Source organism: Anopheles aquasalis, chromosome 3 (assembly GCF_943734665.1).
Source record: "Anopheles aquasalis chromosome 3, idAnoAquaMG_Q_19, whole genome shotgun sequence".
Classification (NCBI taxonomy): Eukaryota; Metazoa; Arthropoda; class Insecta; order Diptera; family Culicidae; genus Anopheles; species Anopheles aquasalis.
The window spans coordinates 40309064-40329063 of record NC_064878.1 but is presented as its reverse complement, the minus strand read 5'-3'; the positions used below and the strand labels follow the sequence as shown (position 1 = coordinate 40329063).

The 20000-nt window shown below is 48.4% G+C and overlaps 1 protein-coding gene across 1 annotated transcript in view; it reads left to right on the top strand.

Annotated features, from left to right (window-relative positions):
* The window catches only part of LOC126576152 (uncharacterized), an 89318-nt gene extending 76801 nt beyond the window's left edge, over positions 1-12517 (top strand). The window contains exons 3-6 of the mRNA XM_050237305.1: positions 1701-1910; positions 1998-2227; positions 6863-8508; positions 9288-12517. Coding sequence (XP_050093262.1) covers positions 1701-1910; positions 1998-2227; positions 6863-8508; positions 9288-9504 — 2303 coding nt within the window. The 3' untranslated portion in view covers positions 9505-12517. The remainder of the gene's footprint in view (positions 1-1700; positions 1911-1997; positions 2228-6862; positions 8509-9287) is intronic.
* Positions 12518-20000: the final 7483 nt, after the last annotated feature.

The following is a 20000-nucleotide window of genomic DNA, read 5'->3' as shown; positions in this document are numbered from 1 at the left end:
AGAGGATTTTACTGGAAAACTGTACCGGGGTCAATGGGAGGATGGGGGGTGGTTGTCACCTGTGGGTGTGTCTTGGTTCTCATACATCGTGCACAACAACAATCGGTTCGGTCCATCCACTTATTCGTCTTGTGGAGCCTTTGGAGAAGAGATAGCGACGATGTTGGATTGAAGCTTTTACGCTTTTCTCCCCTTTTTTGTTGACCTCCAGCAATAGCTTCTCTAGTTTTAGCCTTCCCGACTTAGGATTAAGGGGTCATGCTTTGAGATTGATGAAGTGCAGGAGCAGCAAATCCTTTCTTTTCCATAGAAAACGCTTAGGAACACTCTAGATGATCAGCATATTGTTCGTATGTCGTCTTTACTCTGTCGAAATTATTGGTTTTATACTCATGTATTTAAAATATCATTTTTACTAAGAAAAACTGCTAAGTCAGCAGCATTAAACATAAGACAATCTGAAGACCTACCTTGTCACCTTGCTAAATGATTTCCTTTCTCGATGTACACCTCTTCGGAGATTATTTTAAAACATTCCACACCATCAACTTTGATTGCGAATAGCTTCCATCATATCGTGACGCTCTAAAGACGGAACCTCATGCCCCACCGTTTTGCTCTCGCGTTCGCAATCTGATAGAGAATCACGTCTCTAAAGGAAGACTCTAGAGGACTCCCCCTCCTCTCACCATCTCACCAGATAACCACAGTGACAGTCAATAAGCGGAAGATGCGTCTTGCACCATTACACATCTCCCGTTCCATTCCTTTTTTTTTTGCTCTTCTTCATTTTATCCGATCCCACGCGACCTTCCCGTCACTAAAAGCGCGAACCACGGGCACGGATTTTCCAGCCTGCCAATTTTCCGTCAACGTTCTCGAACGCTTGGCTTTATCATTTTTAAAAAGGATAAGGCATCACTGATGATTTTGGGGGCGCCTTGTTGGGGGCGCAGTGGAAATTTAATGAAGAGATAATTTGTCCTCCAACCTCCCTAGTCTTCACTTCGGTTGGCACTTCCGCTCGAGCAATCACGACCATCAAACCATCACCGATGGAGTAGGCCACATCACCAATCAAGTGATGCCGAAAATCCTGCTCGGTATTGGCAAATTCATAAAGTCGATTCGGGCCGCGTCGATCTCTGATCTGACAGCCGGAAATGGGGCTTCTGTGGAGGGTTTTTGTGGAGGGAAGAGAGTAGAGCGCGAGAGCCCATCGACTAATGAAACTGGTTTTAAAATGTTGACTTTATGATTTTTGGAAATGGAATTAGCGCAATCCGGAGCAGCAGCAGCCAAGGAGAAGGCCTAGCCTTTGCTAACTACTGCTGCTGCTCCTCGGGGTGGTTGGTGGGCTTTCGACGCACCCAGTGAGAACCGCGCGATGGAACTTGACGAAGCGAAAGAGGGATTAAAATTTTCGCCTCAAAAGTATCGGCCGCTTTGGCGACCTGGCGGAAACTGCGGTGGCGTCTTGGCGTGAAGTCAGGGAGAGCTGAGAGGATTATTGAAAGATTTTATCGAGACCGACGCCGATGATGACGCTGACGACGACGTTCGACAGAAAGAACGGACTGGAGCTGAGTGCCGGAAATGATGGAATTTCCTGACGCATAGTTTTCACTTCACTTCGCCGGCTTTTCGATTTTCACTCATCATCAAAACATGTTCTCGGTTTTATTCTCTGTCTTCCGTAGCGAAATCATTGCCCCTTCACTGTGTGGTCGAGTCCGTCAGCTCACTGCAGACGACCCTTAACTTTGATGCCCGAAGTCCCTGGAAGCGACGCCCGAACGTGGAAACGGACAGCTACGTCATCATTCCGGCGGCGACACCCTTTTGTGATATCGTCACGACCGCCCTCCAGCGGCTCGGTTACTCCAACGAGATCTCCAACACTGCACGAGGTGAGTGTTCGACTGCTGCGGAAGATCAATTGGATTGGAAGCCATCGTCACATCTTCTCATCGTTTCGTTCTCTCATCAATCCACAGGTTCCATTTCGATCAAAAACTGGAAGTCCCTGTCACTGGACGCCATCTCGGACAATCCGCTCGTCTCGGTCAGCGACATCCTCGGCGAGCTGACGTCGGTGGTGACGCTCAAGATCACGATCTTGCGCAGCAAACCGACCCAGTTGGCTGAAATCAAGGACAAACTGCTGAAGCTGCTCATCCTCCAATCGCACGCACTGCTCCGCTCGACCGGTTGTCCCCTCGATGAGGTAAGTTACTTCCGTGCCGTTATTACGGCATTCAACAAGCGACCAACTACCTCCATCCTAATGCTGGGGAACTGAAGAAAGAAGTAAATTCCATCCGCAAATATTTATTCTACAACAGCTGCTGCTGCTGCTGCTGCTCGACTCTTGGCCTCCTGGTGGGTTCACTTTCACTCTTCCTTCCGAGTGTCCCGGTGGGGTCGTGGGTGGTGAAGACCGTTCGCTTCGCAATCACAACACCCAAACGCTTGGGAAAACGCCCCTAGGACGTTCCAAGGCGGAAGGACTCTGTGTGTACCTAATTCTAATTAAATTATTCCTCCGCATCGACGACCTACGACTTCTGAGGGGGAGGGGGCCCATTTGAGTCCGATTGATTCCTTTTGGTCTTCCTGCAGCTTGAGTGCTCGAGCATCTTTGTCGAGCTGAGTCAAGCATATCTTAGAAATCATTAACATTGCTGTGTGGCCGCGAGAGAATGCTTTTAACTCTGCGGCCCGGATCGGCGGCCCGGTTCCGGAGCCTTTTAGTAGCATCCAGGGCGCGCGAGCCATTCGGTATTTTCGTTTCATCTGCATAGCAGATAATGAATTTTTATTAAAATCCAGTATCCCATCGGTCATTGGACGCCGGAGTGGAATTTCCCGATGCAGTACGCGGTAGCTGACGGTTAAGCTGGATGAGAAGACGCTGGACGTTCGCGTGAGCGAAAAGACAAATACTTACGGCAAGGGATTTGTATTTTGGAAAGGAAAAACCATTTTCCGAACTGCGAGTTACCGTTAAGTGGGTGTCATTAGCGGAATGGAAATTCAAATCTTCACCGTGGCTTCTGTAATTCCAACTCAACTTCCTTGCATCAAGGAACACCAGAAGCGCAAAATCTGTTTGATTTACGACAATCTTTTCACTTCCATTGTTAGCACGAACATTCCACGATTGTTTCCACGATTGGTTGGGCTGTAAAACTCGTGCGCTCATCGTCGTCGTCGTTGTCGTCGTATGCGGCCACTCCAGCGGTGGTGTCGGCTAATCAATCGGGTGCGATATCAAGGGCTGCCAAAGCACTCACCTTGTGTTCAAAGATAGCCAGCAATCTTTACAAGCGGCTGGCGGGTGGGAAGGGGAGGTTGAAGCACCGGCCATAAAATGCTTTAGGAAGGGGCTACGCCAGCGCGCGACGTAGATCGAGATCAGAAGTGGATCGCTACCGGCTACTGGCTCTTCGTGCGCGCTCTCTCTCTCTCTCTCCCTATCTCTCTCAGCATAACGATTTGTGACCGCCTGTAGCTCCCCTCTATCCCCGTCCCCGTTGATTGAGACACGGATTTTTATTGGGGCAATTGAAATCAATCATAAGCCACGTCAGCCAGCCCGAGACCCGTTCCACGGAGTCGCTCGCGGCCCAGAATCTGAAAACAATAAAGCACTTATGATTGAAGCGAACGAACGAACAAACACGAACGGGGGGCTTAGCTGCCTTTTCCGTTTGATCGTTTCCATTTGTAAGTTTTCCGGATTTCCCTTCTCATCCCTCCGTCCGCCACTCTCTCATGCGAGTGAGATGTGAAGCCTTCGCCAAAATCATCAAAATGCCACTCATCCGGTTTGCGAATCGCGTTCTCTGGGCGCTTAGCGTACGGTGGCTTCTTCTCCGTTCGGAGGCTTTCGACGCGCACCGGCACACCCATTGATCCACTTCCTGCTCAACACTAGCCCTCCCTAGCTGGTACAAATCAACGTGGAGCCTTCAAACTAAGGCCAACCCTGAGACAGGAGCTCAGCTACGATTTCACAGAAAGAGAGAGAGCACGAATATTGAATTGCGAAACGATTAGAAGTTGCGCGTTGCGTGCGGTAATCCTTCCATTCCGCCCCGGGATGGAAATTAAAATTAATATCTGCTTCCTAATGGTTCCTAACCGCACACACTGCGAGCGGTGCCACGTGTGGACACATCTGGAGTTCGCGGAAGAATCGAAGTTAAGGTTTTCGTCATCGTTTGCAACGACACTTCACAAACGAAATGGGGAAAATGAGCGATGAGAGGAGTCTTTGGGGGTTTGCTGCCAAAGAGGTTAAGCCCCCCCCCCCCTTCCCAGTACTCATCACCCTTGAGCGGGTATGTGTGTCCGGGTGTTCTTCTCCAAAACAGCGGATTTATTGAAAATACTCCGAGACCGAGGCCGCGAACGGAGGAGGGAAGGTTGGTCCTCCGGTCGGTCGGTGTCAGACAAACAAATAAGAAGTATTAAGTAGAAGCATTTATCCCGATCCGCCTTCCACCCTTCTCGTCTCGTCTCGACAGTGCTTACCATAACTGTGGCTCGCATGGCTCGTGCAGCGATTATCGGACCGGTACGCTGGGTAGTAACGTCAAGTACTCTCTTCCCTTTTCGAACAATTCCGCAATTGTTCTCGCATCCACGGGGGTGGCAGCTGGGATTTTGGAAACAATCGTCGCTCCTTCTCGCCAGGATGTTGCTGAACCTTTTCGACCTGATACACAGACACACATGTGCGCGCGTGCCAGGACGATATCATCGAGAGATAAACACGTCCTTAGGACCGCTTCGCTTGGATCGCTGCCTGGCGCTCGTGGATCCGTGCATCCACGGGGTGGTGCTTAGGCGTAAACCGGAATTGGCAGAGCGATCCTTAATACCAGCACCTGCTGGCGAGGAAGGGAGAGAGAGTGGCAGCATGTCTTCTACTCCCTCAACACTTTTCAATCGCGAGCACAACACCGAAGCATCCGTCGTGTGTTCGCGCTGTTCGAACGCTTATGTTCCTTCCATGCAACGTCTCATCTTCTCGTGTGTCTTCTCGAGTCTATGTGTATATGTGGATGCCCCCCCCCCCCTACCCCGCTTTCTTAGCTGGCTTATAATACATCAGACACTTGAAATCTTCCTGCCACTGTTAAGCCTTTTCCAGCTTCCAGCTCCCACACTCGGCACACCCGTCACCGGATTCCGGATCCCAATCCGAAAGGATCACTGAACCGGGCCGCCACCGTCGAGTCCTTCGGTACCGTCAACGTCTTAAAGATATCTCTCTCCCAGACCAGACCCGGTCTGGCTGATGGTGCTGATGGTGCTTCTCGAGAGCTTTCGGGCAAAAACAAATCTATTTATTATGAGCCAGACCAGACCCAGGGGGTATCAGCATACGAGAGTGTGTTCCATGTTGAGGGAGTGTGTGGAACGAGAGGAGATGAGGAGGTTTAAGATTTAACTCTTCTCCCCCCGAAACCAGCTCCTTCCCGTCCACCAAAAAGTTTGGGCTGGAAAACATTGTCAGCAACCACGGGGACTCAACTCCGTGCTTCGGCATACCGGTCTTGTGAATATTGTGCCATTGGAAGGGAAAACATTTTTGATTATCCTAATAAGATTAAGTCGATCTTGGTGGCCCCGGTTGGCTCCACAGTGTGGCCACAGTCTTCTTCTCTTTCATCGTCGTTGCATCGATCGTCTCTAAACTATTGATGGTCTTAAAGAATCCATTATTGCTTCACTTGGATCCCGGCCTGAACTCTATCCCTGCTCAAACCGGGTGCACGTATGGCCAACACAAGATAACTTCTTCTGCAAACCCCAAAATGAGGCCAGCAAGCGGTAGTGAAGTAGGTGAAGATGGTGGTACGGTCGCTCGCTGATAAGATAACCTCCAAATCAGCACCGGTCACCGTTGTCTCTCTTTGCTCGATTGCTCATCATTTGAGGCAATAAGAGAACGAGAAGTACTGGTCGGCATTTTTCTGACAAGTTTTCGTTCCATACTGACTCGTATTCGAGTTGAGGTAAATCCGGGTAGAAAAATGTCCCATTTCGGGCCATTTTTTGTGAAGAAACCATTCAGATTTATTCATCAAAATGAATGTCATATTAAACTACAAGGTTTCAAGAATATTTGGTGGAAGTTTGCAGGAAGATTTGATAGAAACTTCATACATTGCGTCAATGTTTAACTAATCATAGATCAAATCGGGTTCGTCGCTTAAAAGGGCAAGTCTTTTGATTCCGAATAGAAAAGAGGCATTTTTGACGATTTTGTTTATAGAAAACTGTCCAACTGTACATGTTTTTTGCAAATGCCATAAAGAACTATAACTTTTCAAGAATATTTGATCGTATTTTAGGGAATATTAGTTAAAAACGTCATCCAGAAATGATGATTTTCACGATTTTCCATAAGAAAACGAGTGTTAAATAATTATTTAAAGAAAAAGATTCAACCATTTTTATGAAAACTCAACGGGACTTCCTGACAAATAGTGTACAGATGATGTGTTCAAAATTTCAAAACGATCGCTACTGTAGTTTTTATGCTACGATGGAAATCGCGCTTCAAAATAGCGAGCAGCATTGAACCATTGTGTGGAGCGCGGATTTTCAAAAATCTATATCTTCGTCAGTTTTGCTTCGATTGGTCCAAAAAATTCACATAGTATTCTTGAAAGCATCAGCATTCTTTAAAAAAATAAAAAATAAATGTTACCAATAAATGTTACCAAACCAAAAATAAAATACCTTAGCCCACCCTTAAGGTTGCGTTCGTCAGTACCCTGGAGCTTCTTTAATAATGTTTTTTCTCTCTCTCTTTATCTCTCTCTCTCTCCATCTCTCCCTTCAGATAACACTCTCGCAGATCTGCCGCAGTCCACTGCAGAACACATTCCCATTCGGTCCCGAGATCAGCGAAGAAACGCGACGTAGCTTCGACCAGTGGTGGAGCAACCAGTTGGCTCCTCAGCCAAATCCGATCGCTCACAAGATCCTACCGTTCGTCAATCCGCAGCAACCGGGCGACCATCTTGACTTCTCTAGTCAAGGCTTCTCGGCCAGTCTTCTTGGCCAGTCGAAGCGTGATGTCGGGCTACTGGTTGGTGGTGCCGGTGGTGGTGGTGGTGGTGGTGGTAGTGGTGGTGTAGCAGACCACGTCGGTGGTGGTGCCGGAGTTGGGCTCGGTGTCGGTGCCGGTGGTCACCATCTCGTAAGCCCGGGACACCATCCACTCGTAGGCCATCCGGCTCTTCAGACCATTCCATCACCTTACCCGAACCAGAAGACACGCATGAGGACGAGTTTCGATCCGGAGATGGAGCTTCCGAAGCTCCAGCGCTGGTTCCAGGAGAATCCACATCCATCGCGCCAACAAATCCAACAGTACGTGGTGACGCTCAATTCCCTGGAGTCACGGCGTGGCCGGAAGCCACTGGATGTCAATAATGTTGTGTACTGGTTCAAGAATGCCCGCGCGGCCCAGAAGCGAGCTGAGATGCGGCAGGGCATGACGAATGGGTTCGGAACACCGGGCATGATGTCGCTGTCCCAGGCCGGGGACTACATGAAGAGCTCACCGAGTGCACCGTCCGAGGATATTGATGCGCTGTCGCAGGACGAGATGGATGATGAGCTGGAGGATCGACCGATGTCACCGCAGCTTCCACTTTCGCTTACGATCCACGAGCGGAATCATCCACTCACACCAACGACCGTTCTTGGGCAGACCCCGATCAAACAGGAGCCTCATTTGGGGACCGGTGGTGGTGGTGGTGGTGGTAGTGGTGGTGATGGATCCGTCAACAGTCCACCTCCTTCGCCACATTCGAACTCGAACCACGGTGGAAGTCACTCGCAGGCACAGAACGCGGCCCAGAACAATAATGGATCCGCCAACAATTCGACGGTCAGTAACCACGGGACGGCCGGCGGATTGTCTTCGAACCTGAACAACAACAATAACAGTAACCATGGTAACAACGAGTCAGGGAACAGTGAGTCCGGAACGGCACAAGACCGAAGTGGTGGTCCTAAATCGAACTACTCGGGGGAAAGGAGCAATTCCCCACAGCGTTCGTCCCGTTCGCCCGCTTCTGAGGATCTCGATATGGATGAGCCGGATGTGAGCAATCTGGATGACTACCGGACAACACCATCGCCCGATTCTGGCAAGCGACAGTTGCCGTTCCCGATGAACAATCCAATGTTGTCGCACTCGATCATGTACATGTCGCACTACATTCCGGCCATGCAGGGAGCCGCTGGGATGCACCTGAAGGGTGACTTCAATCCGGCCGGTCCGCATGCAGCGGCCGTACTGGGACAGGGTGGTCTCAATCTTTCGTTCAACAGTGATGAACGGCGGAAGAGGAACAGGACGTTTATTGACCCGGTCACCGAGGTGCCGAAGCTGGAGCAGTGGTTCTCGATGAATACGCACCCTTCGCATACGCACATCCTCAAGTACACCGAGGATCTGAACCGGATGCCTTACCGGTAAGTAGCGAGATGTTTAAGGGATAAAAAAAACTAATATCTACCTCCAACTGCATCAAATTGCATAGTTTCAGAGATTTGTAACAGAAATTTAAATTGTAAAATAACTCATTAAATGTGCCAGAAACATAAACATACAGTATGAAAAAATAAGATCCACCCCTTGCAAGAAACTTACATTTACTAACATATATCAATAGTTTTGATTTTTATTCGTCTTTCCTAGGTTTTTTAAAACGTAACATCCCAAAAACATCTTTTGAGGCCTATTTTTTGGTTTTATCCCCAAAAATAATGGAGTTATGCATCTAAGAAGCGTGAAGAAACGTGTTTTTCTTACCTTGCTCGACTCTTTTTGTAATATCTTTGTTTCTAGGAGGTAGTTTTGAAAAATGTAAAAAGCATAGTAAAGAAAAATAAAAAACAAAACTATTGAGATGTGATACAAATTTTAGACTAAGGGTTTCCATGAAAAATCAGTGAAAATGTAAATTGCTTTCAAGGGATGGATAAACTTTTTTTGCATACTGTATCTTGAAGGGGGACAGGAGGAAGGCAAAGCAGCTATTGCGTACCAAATACATCCCTTCTACCCCCTCCCACTCTTAGATATTAAGAATATTCAAGCGCTGAAATTATGCATTTTGTTTAGCGATGTAGATATTGTTTTTTTTTACCGTTTGAGGATCATGACGAGTTGTGAATGCAATTCGTGGCCTCATTCCAGTACCATTAACTCACTCTCTTTTATTTGCTTTTTTCTCTCCTTCTCTATGCAGCCAAAAGTTCCCACGACTCGAGAGCAAGAATGTGCAGTTCTGGTTCAAGAATCGTCGCGCCAAGTGCAAACGGCTGAAGATGTCACTGTACGATCCGGCCCAGCTGGCCAACCTGAGCGAGCAAGCGCACCTGGCCGCACTGCACGATGCACCGCACCTGTCCGGGCTCCACGACGCTTCCCAGCTACCTTCATTCCATCATGGCGACCGGGATTAGATCGTTGGGTAGCGGATGTACTGTAGAAGACGTTGTCCGATTCGAGCGATCGCTCGAACGGTCGATCGCCACTTCCTTCACTGAACCAAAGAGGGTAACAAAGGGAGCTCTCGCTGGAAGAGCAGAGGAGCTGGCCAACAACGAAACAGAGGCATTAGAGTGCGATACAGGATAGTGTTAGGTCATTCAGGAGCTACGGCAAGTCAGCTCGCGTTGCTGCTTTCCTTTATCAACGAAACGACAGGACGTCACTCTCCCTCTCTTTCTCTCTCACTCCTGCTACCCATTAGTTCCTCTTCCTTTTGTATCCTTTTGTTCGATTCAAGGGAGTTTTGGAGGGCTTCTCCAACAGAACTTTTGCAGTGACCATCACAGTGGATATTGAATCAAAGCTCCAGCATGTGCCTCATACTGAAGCCTTTTTTCGGGGGTCCATTTTTCGGTCAACCAAATGTGAATCAGCTCGCAGCTGGTCATCCATTCTCATCGCATTACCACCAGTGCAGCAGGATAATGGGATGGAAATCAAATGATTTAAACACAATATAATACCACCCAGTGTACTTGCAGTGTGGGTGCGTGCGTTTGACAGTGGAAAATCATATCTCTCTAGCACCCCTCCTCCCCCTCCTCCATGATAAGCTGCAAGAACCGTCCAGTCCGTGGGTCGCGCTTCTTTGTAAAGCGTCGATCGGACACATCCGAATCGGTTTCGGAATTACTTCGCTCACGAGTAGTGGAAAAATCATCATCCTTGGTAATACCCACCGCTTCCTCCTTCCACCAACAACTCCTGGATTCGGCGAAAAGCTTCCTGAAGTGACGCCAATGCAGCAGCAGCAGCAGCAAAGACCAAACCTCGCGCCAACCAACCTGTTGCCTGTTGCCGGTGTGCACTGCTGCGCTCCGAGCTGCCTTTATGCTCATTTATGAGTGATGAACAGTTTGCAGCACCCAGCATTTAGTGCCCACCCAACCACCCCAAACCCCGGAAAGCGCTTGGTTGCGAAGGGGGTTGATAACGGGGCGGGGTTGGTTCGATGATGATGGCGATGGCGCTGGATGGAATTACGCTGCTAATTATATTATTAAAACAAATGGAATGAAAAACGACCCCCACCCCCGTCCCCGGGGTGGTGGTGGTGGGAGTGAATCAGGTGGAAAATCCTGCTAGCTCCCCTTTCGGGGGGATGAAGCGTCATCGGCCGGAAACGGCGTGCGGTGTGATTGACAATTTCATGAAAGAGCGACTCAGCGGTACACCACCACCACCACTACTGCACTTGCTGGTCTATAAAGCGAGAGAGCGAGAGAGAGGGAGTGAGATTTTCCGGGTGAACTACAAAGCGACCCCTTCGTGCGCACTAACCCCCCAGTTGAATTCCTCCCTTGGCACAACAAAAGCTCAACAGGCTCCGCGAACACACTCCCGCACGCACGCACGCAGACACACAGGCCCGGGGCATAATATTTATGATTATTTATTAATTAATAGGCGGAAAATGCACTTGTGTGGTGTGTGGGGAGTGAGAAGAGAGAGAGAGAGAGAGAGAACGGGCGCTCGATGGTGCATCCCCTTGAAGCGTTCAATCAAAAAGCGGATCCTTGCGGCGATGCCAATGAGGATGCATTTCGGGAGGAAGGAAGAGAGAGGAAAAGGGGTCCAATCGACCGCTTATTACATTAGCGGTTTTTACCAATTTTCGGAGTGATTTTCCCGAACCAATCGCGGGAGGGGATCCCAAACCGGGTGTATTGTTGTCGCACCAGTTTCCACCCCGGGTTGACCATAATGAGCGATTCGAACGAGCGAACGAACGCTTTTGTGTTCAGTCGCTGGAGACCACTAATGCCGCCGCAGAAAATGTGGTACTGAAAGTGACAGAGAGAGAGAGGAAAGGGAGTGTGTCCAGTAGTTTGGTTTGTGGAAAATTGGAAAAATCTCTAAAACCACCCAACCAGCCGCTGTTGCTGTGGTTAGAGCGACCAGTTCGGTCTGTTGTGGTACGTCCCTTAGCAACACTTTATATTTGGGGTCTCTGGCTCTCGTTGTCCCGGTACCAGGAATCGGGGGCCCCAAATTGCACTTAACTATTTTTCTTAAAACATCGAAACCAACGACAGATGACGGTATTTAATACCAATCCTAAGGGCGCGTTGGCTAATCATTAGCTGGTACAGTTAGCAAACACAGAGAGAGAGAGAGAGAAAGAGAGAGAGAGAGAGAGAGAGAGAGAGTGCACGGATCTCCCCTTTTTTCCGGTGCGCAGCCGGATCCGTTCCAGGGTGTAAAGCGTTGTAGCCATGTAAGATATCAAATATTTCGCAAAAATCAAACGACGCAGTCCACGCGAAAACTAGTTACAGTAAAAAGAGAAATAGGTGAATAGGAGAGAAGCGAGGGCATATGCTAGTGAGTGATGGTCAAACTTTACCCTTTGTACATAGATATATCTGTATACATATACGAGATAGTGTTAGCCAATAGGAGAAGAAGGAAGCAGATACAGAAGCAGAAGCAGAAGCGTTTCTAGTTCTAGTAGCGTAAGGGAACATCGTACACTAGGCTAAGTAAAGGACAGTTTAAATTAGAACAATAATATTGCAAACACGACGGTAAATGATTTTACATCGAGATGTAGCACACACCCAGAACAGTTCACTTTACCCGAGCACACATCCACACCGTACACCGTACACCTAGTGTCCCCCTACGATCTGTCTCATAATGAGGGGTCAGCATTCCCACGGCATCATTTTTAGAGAACTAGTGAAGTAGTGAAAGTGTACGGCGATTATACCGATTAAAATAATAAAATCCCCCAAACAAAACCAAGCTTAGTGTGTAATCAAAAGGAGAAGTAGTAGCAGGAGATTCGTAATTCACTCGCAGGAAAAACCTTCAACAACCCCAGCAGCACCTAGCAGCATCAACCCAGTTTTTTGCTCTCCCGAAAAAGACAAAAGTTGTAAACACAAAAAATGATATAAATATACGCTAGAAATCAACTCGTAAAACTATTCCCAAAACAAGCGTTTGGTTTTCTGTTTTTGTCGTTTGTCGCTAGTTGCTGTTGTTCTTCTTCAATAAATTCCTTTTATTGCGTACGGGGAGGGTTCTCGGAAAGAACCGTCGACTTGGGCGTGTAACGGGATGCGGTTCTCGGTCTTGGATTGCGATACCTACTCCCTCCCTGGTTTCCCTCCTTGGTCGCTTTGCGTGTATGTTTTTGCTTTTATTTTTATCTTCCTCTAGTCCCGGGGATTAAACATTTCTGCACTGATTGCAGCACTCAATGGTACTCGGGCTAAAAAGGGATTTGTTGCCCCCGGGAGGGACGACGACGGAACTCGAGGATCTTTGGGAAGGAAGCGTGACGAGCGAACTCCCTGGGTCGTTGTGCTGCCTAATCTCTAACCGTTCCCGTTTCGTTTTTTTCATATTTTTTGCTTTGTTTTTTTTTGTTAAATCTTTTTGGATTGTCTGCCGTCGATCAACGTCATATGTGGTGTGGAACGATTCAGTTTTGCAAGAAACAGCACCAGACAATCGGTAAACCATAATGAACCGCAACATAACCTTACATCGACTCGCGTAGAAAAAGGGTGAGGCATCCGTTCCCCCTTTTGAGGTTTTTAGATTTTTCGCGAAGAAAATGCTAATGAATCCCCCTTCGGCCCGAGGACGTTGTATTCCGCACTTCATTTCGTTCCATAAATTGATAATAAAAACGTTTCCGCCGCCAGTTAATTACAATTACTCATAATTCTCGCACCATTGTTTGGGTGTGTACGAGGAGGGACACGGAGGGTTTTTTGCGATTTTTCCAGGATTTAGATCGAAGGACTGCGAAGGACAACGGCATTACGTGAACCGATATGACGACGACGACGATGGGGAGTGAAACGGGGCATCATCATCGTTCCGCTGGTGAAACTTCACGCAACGCGTAAATCCTCCCCAGCAGCCCTATATCCTTTTTGCGGTGACGTTAACCTATCCTCCAGCCCTCCACTTCATCCCCTCTTCCCGTCGAGCGAGCGAGCGAGCGAGCGAGCTAGGTGCTGCTGTCAAAGCCTTCCAGCTGAGGTGTAAAAATAGCGGAACAATAAATCTTAAAACTTTCCATACATCCTTCGCCTACCTAAAGCGGCCCTGCGTTCCAGGTGGAAAAACGAATCCCTCCTCCCCCTTTTTCCTCACTCTCTCTTTTTCTCTCTCTCTCTTCATCCCGCTCTCTCTCTCTCCCGGTGATGGTGAAAGTGTGAAAGAAAATAGAATTAAATTATTATTATCTTCAAACGATTATGTGCATGATTTATTGTCTCATAAGATTCGTTCGGGGCGTCTTAGCGGGGGCGGACTTTCATTTACCTCCTCTTCTCCGTGCCTTTCTTCCTCTACCCCCTTGGGCTGTGGTTCATAAAACTGAAATCCTCACGATGAAGGATCTTCACCACGGAAGGAGCCACGCAAGGAGCGCTCGTAGCGCTTCTTATTTAAGGATAAGGGAACCATGGAATGGCATTTGGCATGGATGACGAAGAAGGACGAATGCAAACGAATGAGCTGGCTCACATTTGGCGTGAATTTGTCCTCAAGCGCGCACACACAAAGAGACAGCCAGCCAGCCAGCCAGTCCGCTCGTCGAGGATTGATTCGCTGGAGGACCCCGAACGGCGAAGAAGTAGCGCCTGCCAACGATAGGCGTTATGTCGTTGCCGGTGGGCCACCGGTTGGCTTATCTTGGCCACTGGTGCTGGTGGCTGGCTGGCTGGTGGAAAATGGATGTCTAGGAGCACTTCTCCATTGCAGCGTCTTTCGCTGGTGTGCAGCAGCGAGTCGTTTAATCTGGAGGTAGCTTTGCTGAGTAATTTATGGGTCTTACGGAGCACCAACGCCACCACCAGCTCTCAACTTGCTCCCAGGACTCGGGGCTTGTCAACAAAACTCGAATAATGAGAAGCGCAGGAGGTGACGACTTATGAAGCAGAAAAAAGAAGCCCGCTTGCTACCGGGAGTGCACGAGCGCTCGCCCGGTGAATTTATTTCCTGGCATTCCATTACACAATCTCGGCTTCCGATTTGCACCGACTGACTGATGGACTGATGGACCCGGTGCTCTGGTGCTCTGGTGGTGCAGTTTATCTGGGAGAACATTTTAAATCATTAAGCGAAGCTCTTTTACTCCCTCCCCTCCTCGTTCTGCCTGTGAGGATGAGAAGTATTGAACCCAAAAACCACCCTGGCAATAGTGGTTCATGTCCTCGCCGTTGATCACAAGTACCGGTGTACCTTATCGGTCCTCCACACACAAGACACTTAGTGGTCGCTCTTTTTATGTGGAAGGAAGAGTACCGAGCACACAGCATCCGGTCGCAGTACCGATCCGATGCAGGAGATGAAAGTAGATGCCAAGTAGTACGCACCATCGGTCCTCGCTCCATCAACTAATCAAGACGTTAAGTGCGTACCGTACCATCCCGAGGGGGCTTTCGGGTGAAATCACGCCACGCTCACGTTGTGGTAGCCCTCATTTAACACCGGAAAGCCCACCAGCCAGCCAGCGCCAGTCCAATCGCGCGTGGCCACCGCAAATCATGCATCCTGGGCATGCCCGCCCGGACGAAACTATTTATGACTTTTTGCACCCTCTCTTCCTCTGGTTCACCAGCGATCATTACGGTGCTGCCTGTTGTGGCTCCGTGCTCGGAGCCTTAACACACCATTCCTTCCTCCACTCATTTCCGTTCTGGGAGCGCAGACGGACGTACCAAGGCCCGCGGGAGTGCGCTGAGCGAATGCTAAGTAAAGATTATTTTCTCATATTCATGCATCGTATGTGTGACGGTATCTGTGTATGTGTGTTTCTTAAGCATACCTCCTCCTCCTTCCCCAGAAACCACGCAGCAGCACCAGCAGCAGCAGAAGGGTCGCTTAAGACACCAGGCTCACACACTATTTCATCTTCCCTCCCGCAATTTCTCAACTCCTTGCGGTCCTTTCTTTCTTCGCAAAAGAGATGAACCACCCTCCGGTTGGGCCATTTAATGAAGGTTTAATATTTATTAATTTATTGCACACGAGCATAAAAGATAATTTATTTATTATCTTGTAGTCCCCGGGACGACGTACCACGGAACGGAACGGCGCGAGCCCACATTCGCGAGGATGAGACCACCTTCCGGTTCGTCCACTGGTTCACTTTTCGGGGCTCTTGAGTCGGTAGCCAACCTTCGCCTAAGTTGTGGTAAAGTCTCGGTAACCGCGGTTAACCACATTGATCGTCCTGGAACGACGACGACGACGAACGATTTCCTTCGATCTACGCCAACCGAGCGTGATTGTAAATCTCCATCGCGTACGCGTGAGACTTTTGGCTACACCTGGGTCCTTTTCGAACGCTCATTACTGTGCTGTGGCAGCGGGGCTTCTGACTGGCCTGGGTGGTCCTGGGGATTTGTTGGTGATCATGCTGATAGCTGGCGTTATTAATGTTGGCCTCACATTAATGTTTGGCAAGGCATTGCGTCGCGGGGCAACGCCTGTCCAATTCAGCTCTCGGTAATTAAGAAATATTTTTCTCTCTTTGTTCGGTAGCATAGGGAGCAGCAAGTGTCCTCCAACCGTTACTGAACGCCTACTAAATACTGAACGCCAATAGGAGAAAGGAAGGGTACATTCCGTGAAAAAAGTATCCGGAATGGTCGATTTAAATCTGACAGGGCAATCAGATCGCGTCGAGATTTTTTTCCTATGTTTGTACTTAAAAATCTCCTGTAAATAAACGGGTTGCCGGATCCCACTCAAACTTTGCACAATAGTTAAGGGTAGTTGTACAAACAGAGGAAAAAAATCTCGACTCGATCCGATTGCCCAGTCAGATTTAAATAGACTATTCCGGATACTTTTTTGACGGAATGTACATTATGCCTTTTTAGTACAACAAAAGCAATCCTCTCCATCCTCTTGTCCTGACTATTAAACGTTAGATTACACTAACCACGACTACCTAGAAACAGGAAGACTCTGACTCTTGATTTACTTTTGGTCCGACTACAAAATGGCGCACTAATCGAGAAAGAGAAGGAGAAACGATGAGCAGCAGCAAACTATCCACGGTGCAAAAACTACATTTCCGCTACAATCGAGAAGAGCGAGATAGCGTCGTTCAACGGCTGTCACCGAGGGACAGGTGCCACCGGTGACATCTTCCGTTTCCTCTTCTTCACCACCCCAGCACACCCGTTCTTTCCTTTTGCGGCTTGGAGTTCCCTTAAGAAGCAGCAGATTGAAGTGGACCAGCAACTATCTGCTTGATAGCGAAGGTGTTTCACGGAGGCAGACGGTGATGAGTTTTCGTTTCGTTTCCGATTTTTGTCAAACCGGAAATCGTCATCATCTTTTCGCTCATCCCCTTATTAAACGGCGGCGTTTAGGGCGTGTGGTGGAACTGTTGACGTAGTTGTAGACCTCCCAAAGGACCTTTTCAACGCGAACAGTTCAGTGGATTCTTATGATGAACTGCATTAATTGAATCCCTGGTACGGGAATATGAACTGCCAGGCAGTCCATCAGCAGCCCTGTAGGGTGCGACTACCCTCGTTCTCGAGACAGTAGTGTGTGTTTCTCCTTTGGGAACCAAGTAGATCGTCGTGCTGGACCGGTGCCTGAAGAAATGAAAAATTTGAATAAAATCGAAATTTATGCTTTAAATAATTTTCCTAAATCAGCTTTTTATTACATTTTTCCCACATGCACACACTGGGCACACACGAGCTGCGATGCGGTTGCTGCACCGTTGCTGCCGGTGGCACGAAGCGGTTAGCGGTGAAATATTGTTCCGATTTGCATGGCTTCCACCGTGGCGTGGCATGGCGTGGCGTGTGTGGTGGTCCCACTGGGCCAATGAAAACCGCACCAACGAAAAGCAAAAGAAAAAGGATATGTGCGCCACATACATTCTCATCACTGGCAAGACATCACCGCAGCAGTTTCGTGGTGCAAATCATCCCGGGCACGAGCGTCCAAAAATCCTTAAATCAAATCTTCATAACGTTTCCTCACGCATTTTCCCTTCCTTCGGGGGTGACCGAGACCGAGGACACCGGTGCGGGCGAGCGGTGTCGGCGAATCATTCATGATTTAAAAGTTTAGATAAGTATTTATCTCGCCAATGTATTCTCTGTGCCGGTCGCTGTGGTCCCGCGCTTTGCGGTTTGCGATTTATTTGACAGCCACCGAAAGGAAGTGCAAGCGCTCGTGGTGGTCGTGGTGGCTCACGCCTAAACACGCGCTACTACATGCCAGCGTGCCGTGTTTTGTGGCAGTAATTGTATGCTTCTGTACGAATCTCGTGGTATGGGGAGAGTTGCTCTCTGATTTATTAGATGGCAAATAAAATTATGCTCGCAATTGTTTTGATTTTTATGCGTTCCTCTAAATGGTTGGCATAAATTCGTTTCAAAAATGTTGGCTTCGGCAGTGGAAAGGTTTCAGTATCAGCAGCAAACATCTCTCTCAACAAACATAGAACATTAGCGAAGATAAAACGAAGTAGCTTCAGGAAGAGAATCCAGAATCCATTTGGACAAGACAATAAACAGCACAAAATGGAGTTTGATCAGCAGAAACGGACGATTGATCTGCTATCGAGGGAGATCCATTTAACAATTCATGCTAATCTACTTTCGTAACTCCTTCGCCAACAGAGTGAGAGTGCATTTAGACCGAATGCTGACCTTGTTCGTCTGGTGAACACATCTGGATTAGTCATACCAATTTGTTTTCCCTCTTCACTCGCCAGTATCACAAGAAACGGAGGAGATTCTTTGAAAAAAAAAACGCCATCCTGGCCATGACCCAAAGGATTACCGCTACAAGCGCACATGGAGAGCAAACATCTGTCCACGGGCGACCTCCCTCCCTTTTTGTCGGCGATTGAATGATGTTCGAATGTTTTATTGGATGATATGATTACCCTTTCGCTACGCAGCGGCATCGCGAGATCCTGGAGATGCGTTCACTTTCGATTTGTCGTTGTCGTTGGCCGTGGGCCACTCCAAAATCAACCATGCGTCCAGCTACTTAGTCAGCTACGAAGGACAGACCTGGTGGAGTCCCCTGGAATGGAAAATCCGATTTTCCGATCCAAATTCCTCACTTTCCGCCCCTCGGAAAACGGCTAGCAAGCTGTGCTCCTTGACGCAACGACCTTTTCGCGGCGGCGAGATTTGCTCCTTTATGGTGATTCAATTTGCCAGCTCGCGGACAAGCCGGTTCAGGAGGGCATCTGGTCCACGTGGCCGGGGCTACATTTCGTGTAAGCCACGTTTATCTTGTTACACGTGGCAATGGAGCTCATACACCGGCACTGGTCATGGGGTGATGGAGATGATAAACTGAAAGCCGGGCGGTGTCTGTCTCAGCAGAAGCCACGTTATTATAAACATATATTCTCAAGGCTCAATGGCTCACCTTTCTTAACTTTGCGCTTCTCCGTCCGTGCTGTCAGTGATGATACGCCTGTCAGACTAGCAAATGAGAGGCCACCATGAAGAGGACGAAAATATCTTGGAAGACAGCACAGGACTTCCGATTGAATCCTAAACAAATAAAGACAAACCAACGAATCAGTCACATGTCGATGCCAAATAAATCATAAAGATGATTACCTTTTTCTCGGGTGGGAGACACTTTTTCCAAGACGAATCTACCGTCTGTAGGGGTTCATGCTTTGGCCTTTTGGTGCTAATTTCAATTACACAAATGCTCCGTTCCCTGGAAGTGTGAGACCAGCAGCTGAGAGCGTGTGGATGTGTGTCACCGACTTATCACAAAATTCCTCATTACCCCAGTAGCCCCTTCCTCTCACGGAGCGACAGAGCGATAGCGGTCGCCGATTAATTAAGATGATCAAAGAAAACTCCCTTTTCTTTAGCCGTGGCAGAAACAGGACATCGACTATCTACTATTTGCTTAGATTGCGTTAGCCACTGGGCAGGTTATGCCCGCTTTACCTCACCTTACGCGTGCTCTGTTTCTTGGAATGATGGACAAACTGCAGTTACTAGTTCGCTGGAACACATGTTTGCTAAATATTGCTCCTTCTCGGCTCTATTTGATTAGGAACCGGCACAGCCCATAGTCTGTACTTTCCTTGTGTCTTTCCTGTGAATATTGACCACACGTCAATCGTTTGCTCATCGGGCAGTGTTTGACAATACATTTGCCTCTTAAAAGTATGCTTCTGTTTTGTTTGCTAGCCCCCAAAACAACCTCAAACTCTCTTCCTTGTGATAATAACGATGACGTCTTAGAAGACGACACCGCTTGTTACAAGACACTTTCAGCGACCATTCCCAGCGATGCACGCTCGGCCAAATCTGCATCTCTCTTGCCAGTCCAGTAATATTATTTCCAACATCCTTTACCACCCCGGAGACCATTACTCACCTCGCCAAAAGTTCCGCAATATTATCGCGTACTAGAGCGT